The sequence below is a fragment of the Lottia gigantea genome, assembly GCF_000327385.1.
Source record: "Lottia gigantea unplaced genomic scaffold LOTGIsca_19, whole genome shotgun sequence".
In the NCBI taxonomy this organism is placed as follows: Eukaryota; Metazoa; Mollusca; class Gastropoda; family Lottiidae; genus Lottia; species Lottia gigantea.
The window spans coordinates 1580506-1597836 of record NW_008708358.1 but is presented as its reverse complement, the minus strand read 5'-3'; the positions used below and the strand labels follow the sequence as shown (position 1 = coordinate 1597836).

At 31.4% G+C, this 17331-nt stretch overlaps 1 protein-coding gene across 1 annotated transcript; it reads left to right on the top strand.

Annotated features, from left to right (window-relative positions):
- Positions 1–2775: 2775 nt before the first annotated feature.
- LOTGIDRAFT_159106 (hypothetical protein) lies at positions 2776–15885 on the top strand (the record flags this gene model as incomplete). Its single annotated transcript, XM_009052760.1, has 6 exons — positions 2776–2808; positions 3893–4037; positions 5157–5301; positions 11369–11437; positions 14538–14632; positions 15872–15885. The coding sequence occupies 6 exons, from the start codon at positions 2776–2778 to the stop codon at positions 15883–15885; spliced, it is 501 nt and encodes a 166-aa protein (XP_009051008.1).
- Positions 15886–17331: the final 1446 nt, after the last annotated feature.

The following is a 17331-nucleotide window of genomic DNA, read 5'->3' as shown; positions in this document are numbered from 1 at the left end:
AAATTTTGCCAGGACAGCGGCATTAGCCTGCTCTTTTTCGAGTAAGCATTGTAGTAAGCACATCCAACCTCATGCGCTGTTACGGCACAAATAAGAGCTAGGGGCTTATTTCACAAAAATCTTAGCTCTCAATGATTTTAGTGTAGTAGTTATCTAATTGGCCAATCACAAAATCAATTTTAAATTCTTGATGAGATGACTGCATTTCTTAAAATCTTTGTTTAAGTTAAGTTTCTAAAGTATGAAACTGTAACAAGAAATGCAACATTTTGTATCTCAATATGGAAGCCTATTTTGAGGATGTAAAGTTTCTTTAGCAATGAAGTTTTCCTTAATTTATCCTTCTGTAATTCAACAATCTCATTAAGGTATCTGTAAAATGTATTGAACAGTATTAATCTTTGAAAAAGACAAGATATTTTTTTCTTATTAAATATTTGTGATTGACTAAAGAGATAAACTAGAGATAGAAATAGACATTAAATATTCATTCAGATATTATCAGGTTATTTGAAAAAGAAACATTGATTGGTAAGAAATGATAATAGAGAGTAAATGTCAAAAGTTAATTGGAACGTTATCGTGTGGTATTTTCAAAATATGAGCCACATTTCAAATAGTAAATGTCATGAATCTTTTAAAGAATATTTCAAAAAGTCACTATCTTTACCTACCTCTAGTTTGGCAAACCCTATCATGGCCAAACTGCACATTATACATTCAAACATACAGTAAGTTTTGGTACATCGAATACCATCATGGGATAAAATGTCCAAGAGATATGGAACCACAAATCTTGCCAAATAAGATGCTAAATTAAAATGACACCTCAAATTCCTGTTTGTCAGCAGTGTAATAACTGATAGATATTTTACACCATTACCTTGTTATATGCTAGATAAGACCACCAACCCCGTCCTGAAAGATAATTAGGCTCAGTAAGGTTCTGAAACAAAATTAGTAGCTTGTTGTTCTGTTTATTAGAATGGTGTAATAATTGATAGTTAACACCAGTATCTTGTTATAAGTTAATAAAATAAATATTAGCCAGACAAGACCACCAACTCCATCCATAAGGAGAATTAGGTACAATAAGGTGCTGAAACAAAATTGACACATTATATTTCTGTTTATCAATACCATTAACCATGTTATGTGTTAATAGGACTGATTGAAAACTTTGTCACTGTCAGAACCATTTACTACCAGTATTCCATCATTCTATTAATACAGTCCCCAGTGGACCATGTCAACACTTTCTGTGTAATGTCAATTAATTGCAATGTTGGACTGACATTGTCACACAGTTAATTGTCAGACGCCATTTAGTGGAATTCAAGGAGTTATTTTTGATCCAAAGTTTCTGCAGGGAAACTAGTCGCTCATTACTCAATGTCCATGATTACTGAGAAAGAAAAAAAGAAACTAAATCATAATACAACTTCATGAAAGGCTAGATAACTCTCTCTCTGAAGCCAGTGGCTATGTTTTCATATTTGTTATATGTATATTTGTTATATTTTAGTGAAATAAAAACGTTAACTTTCACTCCTTTAGTAGTTATAAGACTTCTGATTTAGAATGTGCCTACTAAATCTTTTGAGGAAAGTAAACCAACAGAGCAGCCAACAATCTGTCTTCTGTGACCCAAGGCCAAGTTTCTATAATAATGGCGATCTGGTTTCATCCGAACACTATTATAGGAAGCATCACATCTGACAAATTAGATACACTCTCTCGTGACTCCCTTTCATTGTTAGAGAAACATCTGATCTCCTGACCATGTGCGTGGGTGTCTAGTACTATCTTGTCTAAAGTCAATATTCAACCAAGCATACTAATATAGAGATTTTAGTACTGGGAGATTCTGAATGAAATAACTGATAAATGGTGAAGGTTTGGAGAGGAAATGAGATTTATAGATATATGAGTCATATCAATATTATACCAGCACTGATATTATATAGGCTCTTATTCTACTCTGTATTTATGACTCTTATTACTAATTTCATCTCAGATAACATGATATCTCCTCCATATATTATACTTCAGCTATCTATTGGTAGTCCTAAACTCTACCCTCAGATACATAAGGCAGCCTTAATAAGTTACAGATATGAGTATTTGTTGCAGTCTATCATTGGGTACTGACTATTATCCATCAGCATATACTACTCTAGCTGTACATAGTTCTAATCTAAAGGGTTATTACTGTAAAAAAGATCGGAAGAACATTGAGGAAAGATAGAATACACAAGCAAATTTACATACATCTTTTTGAAACCTTCTTCACATTTCTTTCTCTCTTGTTGGTGCCTGCCTTTTTTTTCGATTCTGCATTCTATTCATTCTGAGGAAATTCAATAAATTTATGGACCTCTTTAGAAATAATTGGCTCCTTTACTTGCACAATGCATAAGGATAAGGGTTATGGACTAAATTTTTGTTAAAATTATAATAAATTGGATTAAGAAATATTAAAACAGAACTTGAAAAATGTTGTATTGTATTGAATTCATATATTTCTGTAAGGTTTGTTCATTCTGAAGAGTTATCAGTTAATTTATGGAGCATGTTAGAAATTATTGGCTCCATTACTCCTACATTAGAGTAAATATAGAGTAGAGATAAAAACTAATAATTATAACTAGTTTTCTAGTCATATTCTCTATAGATCACTCTTTAATAATTATAGTCCAAAACTCTGTACTAATGTTGATAAATCATCTCTTTAACAATTATAGTATAGTCAGAAACACTGTCCCATGATGCACCATGACTGTCTTGCTTTACTCAATGCTAAAAAAGGTTTGTGTATTTGATTCACTTGGTGATACTATCAGATAGGGAAGAGTGGTTGTAACAACAATATAAAATTGAAGTTACGAAAGCACATGCCGAGGTGAAAATTCAGCTACATCAACGTGATTTTTATAAAGTAATGAAATTCAATTATAAAGTAATACTTATTATAAATTAAATAATTCTAAAATAATAGAGTATATATATTAATGTGAATAGGGGTGAAAGCCGACACAGGGCTGACAGAGCTTCTACAGGGAGGCCAAGAGAGCCATGGCTCCCCCAGAAATGAGGCTGACCCGGCTTCTCGAACTCCAACTCCAACGTCCAGTGTTTCAGACTAACTAATATATCAATTATTGTTAAAGCCCTTCCCTTTCTCTAACTAATGGTAGAACATTGATTTTAACTGCTTCATGTAGAAAATATTTCATTCATCCATTTATAGCTTCTGTTTCTAAATATGTCAAAACTCTGGTAGTTTGAGAAATGTTTCCGTCTATTTATCAATAGTCTCTTTCCTATAGTAAAGTGCGTGAAATTTATTGACTGTTTTTTTTTCTAATGAACAGAAATAATCTGCTTAGGAAAGTATTATTCTTCGGAAACGTTGATATTCTACCAATCTTCTTTAGTAATAATAGTCCATGACCTACTTCAAGTACAGATATGATTGGTTTTACTTGGAAAATACTGAAGTTGAGTTTTGTAATAATGTACAGAGAGCAAATTACTGATAGGGCACTAAAGAAGAATAAGTACTTGCTAGAGTTTTACTTAGCTTTCCTTCAAATGCCAGTAAAGACTGTATTTTTCTTTTTTCTATTATACCCTACAGTTATATTGTGCATTTTGTTTGATATCTTTTTCATAAATGATACCTTACTAGAATAATTACCAAGAAAAAGTTAATAAGCATTGATTAGCACTGACTCTAATATCTGGATAGATGTTATTTTGAAAATATGAAAAAACTAGCTGTATATTTTGCTTAAAAATACGTTCAACCCAAAACAATTATAATATAGGAACCTATCGACAACATATTTCAAGTTCTGTTTTAATATTTGATAATACCATATAATTTCAGAGAGTGAACAGTAAGAAGGTGGATGAACAGATATTTTTTAGATTAGTGCAGTATTTCTCCGTCTGCTTATTTGAATGTAATGAAGCAGAAGATTATTCTCCCGCCAAAACTCTGATGAATATGTGTTTTACATTCTATTTACAAGGTAAGCATTTACTGTGATATAAATATCAAAATTACATTATCTAAGAATTCTGTCTGCGTTCGCTAAGTTGGACTGACCTTGCTCTCTTATGTGGGAATTTTTCGGTTTCTTACTCAGTGATGCAGGTCAGAGGGACTGACATGGGAAAATCATCTTGTATTTTGAATGAGACATTATATTGTAATCCTTTTTGATTGTTTTTTCGACACTAATCTTTTCAAATGGGATATTGCCAACATCCTTGCAAGAAATCTTTTCTATACATTATTAAAATTTTAGAGAAAATTTCTTATAATATATATCATTATCTTTTAACATCTAATGTCTTAAGATGCTTGAAGATATCACTGTATAGAGAGTTCTATTACCATCATGAAATCTTCCACAATAAATAGTTCCGGAGGCAGGTTGAGATTGTCTTTGAACCACTTAACTTTAACCCATTCCATCAAAGTATTGCGAAAATAAAACTCAGTGGGGTTGGAATAGATCTGGTAATGATGCAGTATAAAAGCAATCTTCTCATTGGCCGCGATTTAATGACACCATATTTTTTTTAATGGTGCCAATCATGTATAAGAGAGAATTAAAAAAGACTTAAAAGGAAAATTTTTTATCATTCGCAATATTACCAGGGATTAGATTTCTGCAGTTGATTTTTGTCAGGAAGATTTGTTTACAGAAAAGCTTTGATTTTTGATTAAGGAGCTCAGATTACACTGTTTACTCTGTTTAATACACATAAATTTTGATTAAATTACAGAAAGCTACCTTTGTCCTATATTATTTTGTTTCTTTGAGTTTCAGCTCCACTATTCAATATACCCTGTGTCAGAGCAAGACCTTTTGAAATAACAGATACTCTTGTAGTCTTCAGAAAGACACGGCTAACTAGCTTAGACAGGGCTGCTTACCCTTCTAGTACACTTGATTCTGCCAAGTATCATGGTTCATCAAATCAAGATACCATTTTGAGAGTCCACATAGTTTATTACTTATGAATATGATCTACTTGATATACTTAGACTGTCATCTGCTGTTTCTGATGCCCATGCCAGTGCTTTCAGGAGCCAAATTTCCACTCCACTTCTTGGTCGTATAGTTTTATTATTTTTTCAGATCAGCATCCTAATGGAGGAACATATAAACATTTTCTCTACAGCTATTTACGAGACCAACCTGTCTGGCAGTCTCTCAGATTCTGGAATGCTGCTTTCTTTGACGCAATACAAGGTGAAAGATCTCGGAAACCAGTTCCAAAGAAGTAAGTCTTTTCATATTTCCCAAATTGGAATGTTAAAGTATATTGCCCTCGCCCTGTCTGCAATTGAATGTGATACAGATTACAATTTGGTGTTATATTGTGATTTAAAGTGGTAATGTTAAGACATGTATATGATCTCTGAGAAAATTGAATTTCAAAGTTTTTTATTTGTTATTGCCAAAAATGGTTTAAGCTTGTGAACACCATATAAAGTTTTGAGTGAGTAAGATGTTTAGTTTTTCAATCAACAGAATTTGAGTTATTGCCCTTTCTTGCTCTTCTCTATTAAAGGTACAATAAATAGAAGAAGCCAACATAATATTTATGTCCCTTTTAGGTTGAACACTTGAACACGATAGAAACTACAGTTTTCATTAGATTTTCATGATACCTGGTTATGTTCTTTAATTGTACAGATTTTCAGTTATTGTCCTTTCCTTGCTCTTCTCTATTAAAGGTACAATAAATAGAAGAAGCCAACACAATGTTTGTGTCTCTTTAACGTTTGACTTGCTCTATCAAAGTCATTAACTAAAGATGAAACAGATTTGGCATCAACTCACATTGTGTGTATTTCTAGCTCTTTCCATCAATGTTTGATTCCCTCTAATGGCCATTATTGAAGCTTTTTATACTGTTAACAAGTCTAGTTGGAAATTTTGATTTAGTTTTATGTAATTAGATCACGCCTGAGGTTTAGAAAGTCTTCGGTACATTTGAACTCATGTTATGTTTAAACGTTTCTTGATATTCCAATTATTATACATACAGTATAACCTAACCTGTTAACAATAATAACAAATGCATATATTCTGCTATACTGTATACTGTAATATGTGCACTTGTTTTTAATGTTAATAGGTCGTATATTGCTGACATTTCAAAATAACCTTTTGTTTTTAGTTTTATATGTGCTTTCGTTGAACAACAATGACTGGTTAAAGTTTAATGCAACGTTTCAATTGCTAAATGCCATTCAAAGACTTCTGCCTATGTTGTGAATTCTCACTTAAATCAAATTTCCTTCTGTCAATAACTTTTTGACATCTTCCAATCATATAAAAGAGGTCAAAGATTCCGAAGAACATTAGATTACAGAGAATATGTAAATATCAAAGTTCATAGGTCAACTATTATCATAGTAAGCTGTGTCAACTATAATCTTAACAGTCAATAACTTCTATAGTTCTAATATAACTAGAGGGAAAACTCATGACAGATTTATTATCCAAACCGTTTAGCTATCAGTCATTTCATTCACATGATAACCAGGAAGGAACTTTTATTTTCCTGATACTTAGACATGGTACGAGGCCAAGTAATTTCCGTGTTATCATTTAATAGGGAGATATCATGCACAATATAATGAATTGGGTGATTAAACATTGGATGTAATATATAAGCTTATAATTGATATAATTCCATAAACCCATAAAACATACCTAGATACCATCTTCACAATGTCAAGTTACAAATACAAATAAAAATGCTTTATTTGATATAGCACGATTTAGGATAGTTATCACAAACTTGACTGCAATAGTCATCTTTCTTCTATCATGAAAGTTTGTAAATGAAGCGATTTGATTGGATTGTACGCTATCTAATACAGCCAATCAAGCCTGGACAAAAAGTATGTGATCACAAAGCCATAATGTTTACAGCCTTTCTGTTGAGGGCTCTGATTGTCTCTATTCGCTGTTGTAAAATGCAATCAAATTGCTGCATTCCATGATACAAGAATAGTGGCCATTACAGTCAAGGTATAAGATGGAAGTTCATAACAGCTTGACATTGTGAAGTAGACCTCTAACCTTTTTAAACCTACCAATTCTAACTGGGCCTTAGGGAGCATCAGTTGATAATTTGAGCAGCCTACAACAGGCTAAGAAATGAAATTACAAGAAACAATGGAACTCTGTTGGAGATTACCCAATACACCAACTACCATGTTCCATTAATGGATTTAAAACTAATGGAGTTTTCTTTTCTATTTATTACAAACAAAGTGACAAATTGAATTGAATGTAGTTCTATTATGATCAATATTAACTGCACGTTAAACCTGTTTTTTATCATTACACAACGAATTTAAAATGTTATTTATAGTTTAAAACATAAAGAGGTATAATGACATGAAATTACCGGAGAGTCTATTTATATGACAGTTAAATTACTGCAGTTCCAATTATATTATAACTAATGGACAATGATTCAATCAGTTTATAACTGATCAATAATCAATACTGATTTAGTTCAATTTAATCAGTTAGGCCCTACTCCATTACAAAAAATCTGAAAACCGGTTTGGTACATCAGATTTGTGTTGTAAATGAGTGAAACAGATTCGAAAAGCAAGACTAATTTAAAACTATAAGTGCCCTATGAATGACACCTAGCAGGCAGATTCACGGTTTCGAAATCCGGATTTGGATTCAGGGCAAATCGTTTTAAACGAGTGACACGGATTCGGAATCCAATTTCAGATTGGTTGTAAACGAGTAGGGCCTAAGTTATACAGTTGTTGTCAATCTAATAAATAAGAGGCTAAACTGAACTGTTTTTTTCATCGTTGGAGTTAGAGCATGCTGTCTTGTAAGCAGCAAAGAGGTAGCGCTATCCATGTGAAAATCAGGCAAAAGAGATCTGAGTGGATTGAAAATACAAAATAATGAAAAAGGTCACTTCTAAAGTTTGAACATTGTTTCATTTGCCTCCATTATGCTACGGCCATGAGCAGATTTATTAATAATGGTCAAATAAGTACCGACATCAAACATAAAATGTGTCTGGACAACAAGGTGTGTATAATGAAAGCAGTATGTAATGTCATGATGACCAAGACTAAAGTGATTAACTTTATAATGAAGATTATGTTATTGGTTTTGCTCATGGCAGTGCATTAATGATACAGTTATTATAGCTTGTATTGACTGTAGGATGATGAGGAAAAGATTTATTTAGCTAGTCTGGACTATTTTTATTTACTGGGTACAGACTGCACTGTGTCACGCATAATCTTATTGTGACTAGTAGTGATAAGTACTCTTGCAAGTGTCGTTAGTGATTCAAGACAGACTCATTCTACTGGAACACCTGATGCGACTCTGCGAGAGTCCAGATAGCCAATATTGTTTTATTTTTGGTATTGTATTATTCAGCAATCAAGTCCAAAAACAATACTAAATTTGAGCTCCACTAAAATATGTATAGTGTCTGGATTGGCTAGAGAGAGGCAGGAAATTGCTTACTCTACTGAAACACATGAGGCCACTATAGGACTTGGTTTGTCAACTCGGCATCCCTTTTGGAGAGTTAACATAGCATATTGTTCACATGATATATTTATTATTGGGTCAAATGCATCATTTTATTTGAGCTCTTAATATTTATATGTTTGTATCACTAGCATAGAACGACATCATACTAACTCTACTGGAACACCTGGGTTTCGCAATTCAGCATCTCTCTTATGTTGAGTTCACACACCAACTTTATTGGTATATTTATTTTCTCTGAATCAGAATTGTATTTTCTGTCATAATACCAGGAAAACGCTGTAGAAATTATCAAAGTACATTTTATTTATTTCAATATTTCTCGAATATGTTCTTGAAACAAAGGCATATTAAAAGTAATACCATTAAAAGTAAAATTTGTATCAATAAAGTAAAAATGAAAAATTGGAAAAAATATGGATAAAACAAGCTATTATAGAATGTATGTTGTCATTAAAAACTTGTTCAAACTAGTATCAATACAGTAAAAAGGAAAAAAAAAGAAAAAAAAAAGAAAAATATCGATTAAAAAAATGTGATTTAAAAAATAAAAACAATAGATGAAGGAATCTATTATTTGAAATTTTCTTTGAAGTGTTAAAATCAATGGAATAATGTATTAGGAACCATTAAAACTTGTTTACTTGCTAGTACAAAGTCTGGGTGTAACGGTTCTAGAAATAATGGAGTCTGTCATGTCTGTATAGATGTATAGAATTAGTTACTATGAATTATTCTGACACAATTTAGCATCTTAAACTAATATTCGTCTAATACATTGTATAATATATTATGGAAAGAAACAAGGAAGGTTTTCAATGATCTTGTCTAGAAGCTAGTCTTTTGACTGATCCTTTTGCCTAGATTATTTGTACGCCTACCATTAACAATCAACCCAGCTGTTAAAGGGCACAGATAATCTAGGAAAGATCAAAGCCATGAGGTTTGGCCGAGTACTAGCTGGTACATAATATGATCTGTGTGAACCTAAGTTGTTATCCTGATAAAGAATGGTTGTTTCATTACTTTCATTCTTAGCATCAGATGTTCTGGCGAATGAGAGAATGAGAATAAAATTAATGTCATCGAGAGTCTCTGAACAAATTGTAATTTTGATCAGTGGCATTTCTTCTGGGCAGCCAAAGAGAGCCATGATCACCATCCCCCCATTCTCTCAAATTTGGTATCGTCACGTTCTTAAATGTCTTCTACTGTCAGCCCCACCAAAACAATTTAGTAGTCCCTCCTACAGCCTTCTACACGATCATTAATAGAAACGACAATTTTTTACAATATTTCCAAAACATCATCTAAGGTGATTGATCTGATGTACAACATTGACTGATAGATTTTTCTGTTTTTTTAAAGAAACAAAGCGAGTAAAGAAATGTTTTCCGCTTCATTAAAAGAGATTAATTACTTTCCCTTGTTGTCAAGACAACTTTTCTCGAGTTTTTAATCAAATTTACTTTGAAGTGTAAAAATACGTTAAAATAAAAGTTAGCGTTTTCAATAGTAATTTGTTTAATCTAAATTACATCTTGAATTGTCTCTGAACATATACACCATTTATCTAGGGTGTTGAAGATGTCAATTCTCTGTTTTCAGTCATTTTCAGCAAAAATTGGGTTGGGTCTAATGAATTTTTTTGATATTATTTTGTACAGCATCTGTAATTTTATTTTAATTGTTTTGGCTTCTTTAGTTAACTTAGCAACCAATACTAATATTTTTCTTCAGTCTTAAATCTTAAATCAAGCTCCTTTTATATGGACAATTTATTTCTAGATATGATTTTATGTATAGGTCTCTACGCCTACTTCTTAACAACAAAAATACTTGATATGATCTATTTTACTTACAAAATGTCACATGATTATGTTTTCTAAAACCATTAAGTGAGCCATTTGTTAGCCAATGCTGATTGGATGAAAAAGTGGATTGGGTACTAATATCTGGAACCAATAACCCAGAGAATTGTCAAACTAGAAGGATGAGGAGCCAGAATTCAGTAACTCTCTCTTACGTAATTGCTGTCTGAAGTTTGTTATCTGCTGCAATTCATTTATCAAAATGTCAACTCAAAAGTTTTCCTGAAGCAATTTGATTTGTGATTTGAAAAGACATTTAAAAGAAAGCAGACACATTAAGTTTGAGTGGAAGGATATAAATGATCACACTGTAACTTGTTAGGTAGAATTAATGTTCTTTTCATGAATGTGTTTAAACAAATTGTATGGTTGAAGATGTTTTAGATGAAATAATTACATTTTTTGAATATTTTGACAATGTTTTTTTTATCATCATATTTGCTTGTAAATATTTAACAGAAATGTAAAAACGTTTTTTTTTTTTAGTTTGAATTCTTAGGTGTTTTGTGTTTTGGATGAGTTCATAATTGAAGATGTTTGATTAAGTCTATGAGCTAAAGATATTAATCCAATGGTTGACTACAGTTTTAATCATATCTCGATAATGCTTTAATGTATTTTTTAAATTGCTTTCAGATTTCCCTCCTAGAACATACTTATAACTGATGATTGTAGTAAATCATTTAACATAGAGCTCTTTTCTTAAAGTGTTAAATATGATGTTTGTAGTAAATCATTTAACATAGAGCTCTTTTCTTAAAGTGTTAAATATGATGTTTGTAGTAAATCATTTAACATAGAGCTCTTTTCTTAAAGTGTTAAATATGATGTTTGTAGTAAATCATTTAACATAGAGCTCTTTTCTTAAAGTATTAAATATGATGTTTGTAGTAAATCTTGTAATATATCTATTTTTAGTAATGAAGAAACAGATATAAGAAGTGATGATAAGCAGTTTCAAGAAAATATTACTTTTGGACAATTAGGGTAAGTAAAAATAAACACTTCACCAAAAAGAAACATCCATAGTTTGAAGGATAACAACAGAGGTTCTTGAGGATTTTTTTCACTTGCTTATCCTTGACAAAAGGCATCCGTTTTTTCAAAATTAACTGAATCAACCTGGAAAGGAAAGACTACATATAGGTCTTGAAATTTGTTTCGTGCTTAATATGAACCCCTTTTCGAAAAATCCATGATAAGAAATCACTAAGCATAGATGTTTCCAAATAGAAAGCTATTACATGGAAATATCCCTGATATTGTCAGAGAAACAAGGTAATTGTTCTATCAGTATCAAGAGTTCTCAGGAGGATAATATGTTTGACCCAGTCCCTTTACTATTGATTTGCGAGCAGTAACATATTCAACCTAACATACGGTAATGGAAGGTCATTAGATGAAAATAGCCAATAGTTTTCAGAGAAACATGGCAAGGGGGTTATCATTAACAACAAAGTTTGATAAATAAAATACTATTGATTTGAAAATAGCAGTAAGATGAGGTAGAAAAGGAGAATTAAAGATTTGATATAAAACAGTTGTATTTAACTATCATGAAGAAAGGTTAATCTCATTCTTATTGAGCAATTTATTTCCCATCCTGTCAGTAATTTTCATTGCATCTTGTTTCCTGCTGGTTGGACTGACATGGGGAAGGCTGTAGCTCAGTAATTTAGAGTGCTGTCTCATGATGTCATAGGCTGTATTGTCAGTAGTAGCTAAATTGATGCCAGTACTTGAGATTATTTTCTTCCTTGTTCTCAGCTATTGTTGGAAATACCATTACCAGGACGTTTGGCTCAAGACCAGCTGATAGATTGGATCCTCGGGGGTTTTATTCAATACTTCCTCTACTATGATTTTATTGTTCATGTCATCTGACAAGTCCATGACTAAAATTGATTTTTAAATAAAGTTTTATTATCCAATCAGATTGTTGTATTGATTAAAACCTGGATTTTATCGTCGTTAAGTTTTCGAGAAAAAGGTCCCTGAACTAAACATGTATTCATGACTTCTCTCTTTCACTTGAGTTTAGAATATTTAACTTCTATTGATAGACTGGTATTAGACTTGTCATTGAACAAATCAAATGGTTTATCTACACATAATGCCGCAAGCTAGAAATATTCCATTCAGTTGTCTCTTATTGATAAATGGAATTACAATGATAGAATATATTTCACACTTTCGAGGATTTTATAATACCTGAATTTTGCTTTCTTATTCATTTGTATGATCCTATTTTCTTGTTGGTTTCATTCTGCTATCATTGATTCCAAAACAAAATGAACCGAGACTTGTCGGCATCTTAGATCCATTGAAGTAGTTGAAGATTTTTCAAGTGCGATAGAAACTGGTATTGTTACGCATATATAAATATATCGGGTGTCCCTTAGTGCGATGGGTAGTATCTTAGCTGTTGTTAACCCCGTCTTGATGGCATCTTGGAATGGAAAAAACGTTTGCTATTGGTGGTCAAAGAAGATGGAGGTCATATTGACACAAGTTGAAATAGTGATATTGTATTTTTTGACATGCTATTTCATTCGGGGCAGTACTTGTACAATTTTTATTCGATGACATTCATATTTTTAGGGATTGATAATGACATCTGGAAGTATATCTGTGAGAATTTTGAAAGAGATCAGTTGACCAACAGCTGAGATACTACCCGTTGAACTTTGGGATATTTTTTTTGGGGACACCCGATATAAATAACTTGTTATTAAGACATTTTGAAACTGAAAAATAGTACAGAATTTACCTCATTGCATACTGCTTTGAATCATTGTTGTTATGGGCTGGAGAGCGAAAGTCTATAAGATGTAAAACTCCATGTCATTTCAACCAAACTGAAAAGTGCACAATGCGAAGTGTATAAAAAGAGTATAGTAAGAGTCAGATAGAAAGCTGATTATAAGGAATAGTTGAAGAATATTGATTATTCCTTAGTTTAAACATGTATTTTAAATCCTTTAAACATCGTTAGTAATAATACCTAGTAATTCTACTGGAATATCATTAAAGATCCATCTTCTTTTGATTATTTTGTGAATTTATTTTAACTCTGATTAGGCCCTGTACATATTGTTATCAAGTTTAGATTGGTATAAATCTTTACTAAAAGAACACTTCTCTTCAGTCAGTGAATTAAACTTCATCACAATAGTCAAAAAACTGATATTTCATTTAAGTCCAAACTACTTTTCTGAGCAGATTTATCCTATAAATTTATTGCCATCTTCTTTAAACCAAACTCCCTTATCAATTATCCTCAGTCTCTTATATCAGGTTAACCTCTTACTAAAGTTAAACACGGTAGAAATATTTATACTCTCATTAATAGAATTATGATAGAATACTGCCCTAAAGGAGAAAAGATTGGATAAACATGATCAATAATTTAGATTTTATCTATTTGTTTAGAACTTAATTAGATCTACTTAATGGAAATTTACTGTAAATTTCATGAATACTCTAAGGACTGGTTGAGTATGTCTACATTGAATTCACAATTTTCTTTCCATATTACATGTAAACCAACTTACAATTTGTACTCTTGTCTTCCTTCTTACATGTAATGTGCAGTTAAATGCTAGATGTATTGCATGTTTTTAGGATTCCAAAACTATGGGACTTGTTTTATTTCAATATTTTCCTGGTACATTATTTCATCGAAAACAATTTTCACTGCTCGTTCTTTCATGTTATGTGAGGGTTCTGTCTTATGATATAAACTGGACAAGTTTGAAAAGCAAGACTTTACTGAATTTTTTAAACTGTGCAACATGTGCTCTTTTGAACATTTGTTATTCCAGTTTGCCAGAAACAAAGGGTCACCAAATGAGACTAAAGGGGTGTTTGAATGAATTTAGATTAAAAACAATATACAAAACCTCTAATGTTTGGTTGTCATTTAAAAAGAAATTGCCGCCATTACCCTACAGTCAGACTTGCTAGATAGTAACCTAGGACAGTAGATTGACAAGTTTGAAATTGAAAGATTTAGTATGTAAGAAGGTATGTCTATTGTGATGGATTTATTCCAATGTGTTTAATTCCTATCTATTGTCTATTACAGAACATTTACATGTAATATGAGAGCATTTGGTTTGAGCCGTGAATTATGTATGGAGTTTCTAAGGAAACAGGCTATCATTGCCAATCTTAATAAAGGTGAGAGTGAGGGTTGAATCTTTAAGAATATTCTATTAGATGATTTAGATAGAGAATCTTTCTTTCTTATATTCAACTGCATAAACGAATTGTCTTAAAGGGGAACAGTCGGCAATTATGGGGATTGATTTGGGTCTTTATTTCACATAATTAGAGTTAGGCCATTTTTAATTACTAGTAGTTAGATTCATGAAGACTGCTTAAGGATAGTTACAAGATTTGAAGGTCACAAACGCTTGATGCAATTTTATTCAGAGAAGGATGTCAATTCACTAGACAATTGTAGACCTAGAATAACAAATTGATGCTTAATTAATTAGAGATTAATGAGTTGATAACGAGAATCCATCAATTAATGATATTAAGTTTGACCTTGATGGTTGATATGTAAATATAGCAATGTAAATAATAGATGTATGATAGGGGAAATCTGCTGTAGTTACAATGATAATGCAATTAATTCTATTATAAACAATTAATATATTACTTTGAGTATATAAGTCATCGATATTGATATTATGTCATGATTATTGATATTATGTCATGATTATCGATATTATGTCATGATTATTGATGTTATGTCATGATTATCAATATTATGTCATGATTATCAATATTATGTCATGATTATCGATATTATGTCATGATTATTGATATTATGTCATGATTACTGATATTATGTCATGATTACCGGTATTTTGTCATGATTACCGATATTATGTCATGATTACCGATATTATGTCATGATTATTGATATTATGTCATGATTATTGATATTATGTCATGATTATCGATGTTATGTCATGATTATCGATATTATGTCATGATTATCGATATTATGTCATGATTATCGATATTATGTCATGATTATTGATATTATGTCATGATTATCGATATTATGTCATGATTACCGATATTATGTCATGATTCTTGTTATTAAAATTTTGTCATGATTATCGATATTTTGTCATGATTATCGATATTTTGTCATGATTATCGATATTTTATCATGATTATTGATATGATGTCATGTCTATCATAGTCAAGTCAAGATATTTGTACAGTCCACTTATTTTTAGGTGGAAAAAAAATGTAATTGTAACATTACAGAAATGAAATAATTGGAGTTTGACATCCTACTTTTCTGCACTATGTGGCCTGATTTAGAAGTTAGGCCATACAGGGTGCACATGGCTCCTTAAAACATTGAATAATCATAGGGTTTTATTTTTTTTTTAGAGATAATGCAATAGTCTTACTATTATACCAATTGTATAATAATTATATATAATATTATGGGATGGAGGATAAAATATTTGTATATAATGATGACATTCCATGACCAATAGAACTATGGTCAAGCAAAGATATTTGTGCACTCTGGTATGATTCAAAACATATATATTAGCAGTTGATATAGTTTTATTGAGGTTAAATACATGAATACCATACAAGTCTGAATGGGATTGTTCTGTGAATATGGTATTTACACTATCTTAGAATAAAGTGGACAGTTATGCCTCCCTTGACAATACTGTGGCCCCTCTAGGACCCTCAACCTAATGAATCATTGATTTTACCATATATACATGTAGGCTATGTTTTGAATAGTCACCAGACATCCACCAATATCTGTACTTGACTATAGTAATAAATAATTGGTTATATTTATAATTTATTGTTAGTGAGATGATAATGATAGAATCATTATGTGATATATATAACTTCAACATGATTTCATATACTTCATTATATATTCATGTATATTTATTAGGCTAGAATCAAAACAGTTAGAATTCAAAATAGTATGCCCATTCAAAGTTAACAAACTTAATGTATTGCTATTGTATAAAATTATAATTGGACGTATGTGTTAGTTCTATCATGTATCATGGGTGGAGCTTGATTAGAGAGTTCCCGACAGGTTCTGTTCCAATTCTCCACCATATTGAATTCTGTCTGCACCTACTTTCTATTCGGCAAACGTGCAACACGTTCTGAACTCCGTTCCAACTTGTTTTATTGAATGTTCTGTTGATAGCAAAAATTCCGAATGTGCAGAAGTTATCATTCAAGTGGCCCCTTTAAAGTCAGAAGAAACTCAAACGTGCACATTCTTTGTACAGCAATGACGAGTATTCATCCGTCAATAAATGGGCATTATTTTAACACACATCACTTATGAGGAAAAATCAAGTAAAATATCTAGTGAAGATTTGAATTATATAAATTGAAAGTAGCCTTGATATGTATTTTATTATAATAGGTAGGCTATATTAGACATCATTGTTGATATATTTATTATCTGTATATACTGGTATTTATTATTAATAGGAGTTATGTTTAATCCATGCTGCAGTCGATTCCATGAAATATTGCTCATTCTATGAATTCACTTGAAACAAAATTCATTTGGCGTTAGTATTGAATGACTTTTTGTAAAATAAAAAAAGGCCATTTTGAAATCACAGGGGCAGTACACTTTTCCATGGTGAAAATGGGCATTGCAATGTTCCCTCAAAACTGTTTTTGAAATTTACTGAGAGCATCTCTATTTTCATTTATTAACATTAGTAGCATTGCAATCAAGCTATGACTTTTGCTATCAACTGCAGCATGAATTATTCAAATTATAATTTTCAAATGAAGTGTTGGAACTTCATGTACTAGTTATGCTAGTAGGAGAGTAGTATTATAGG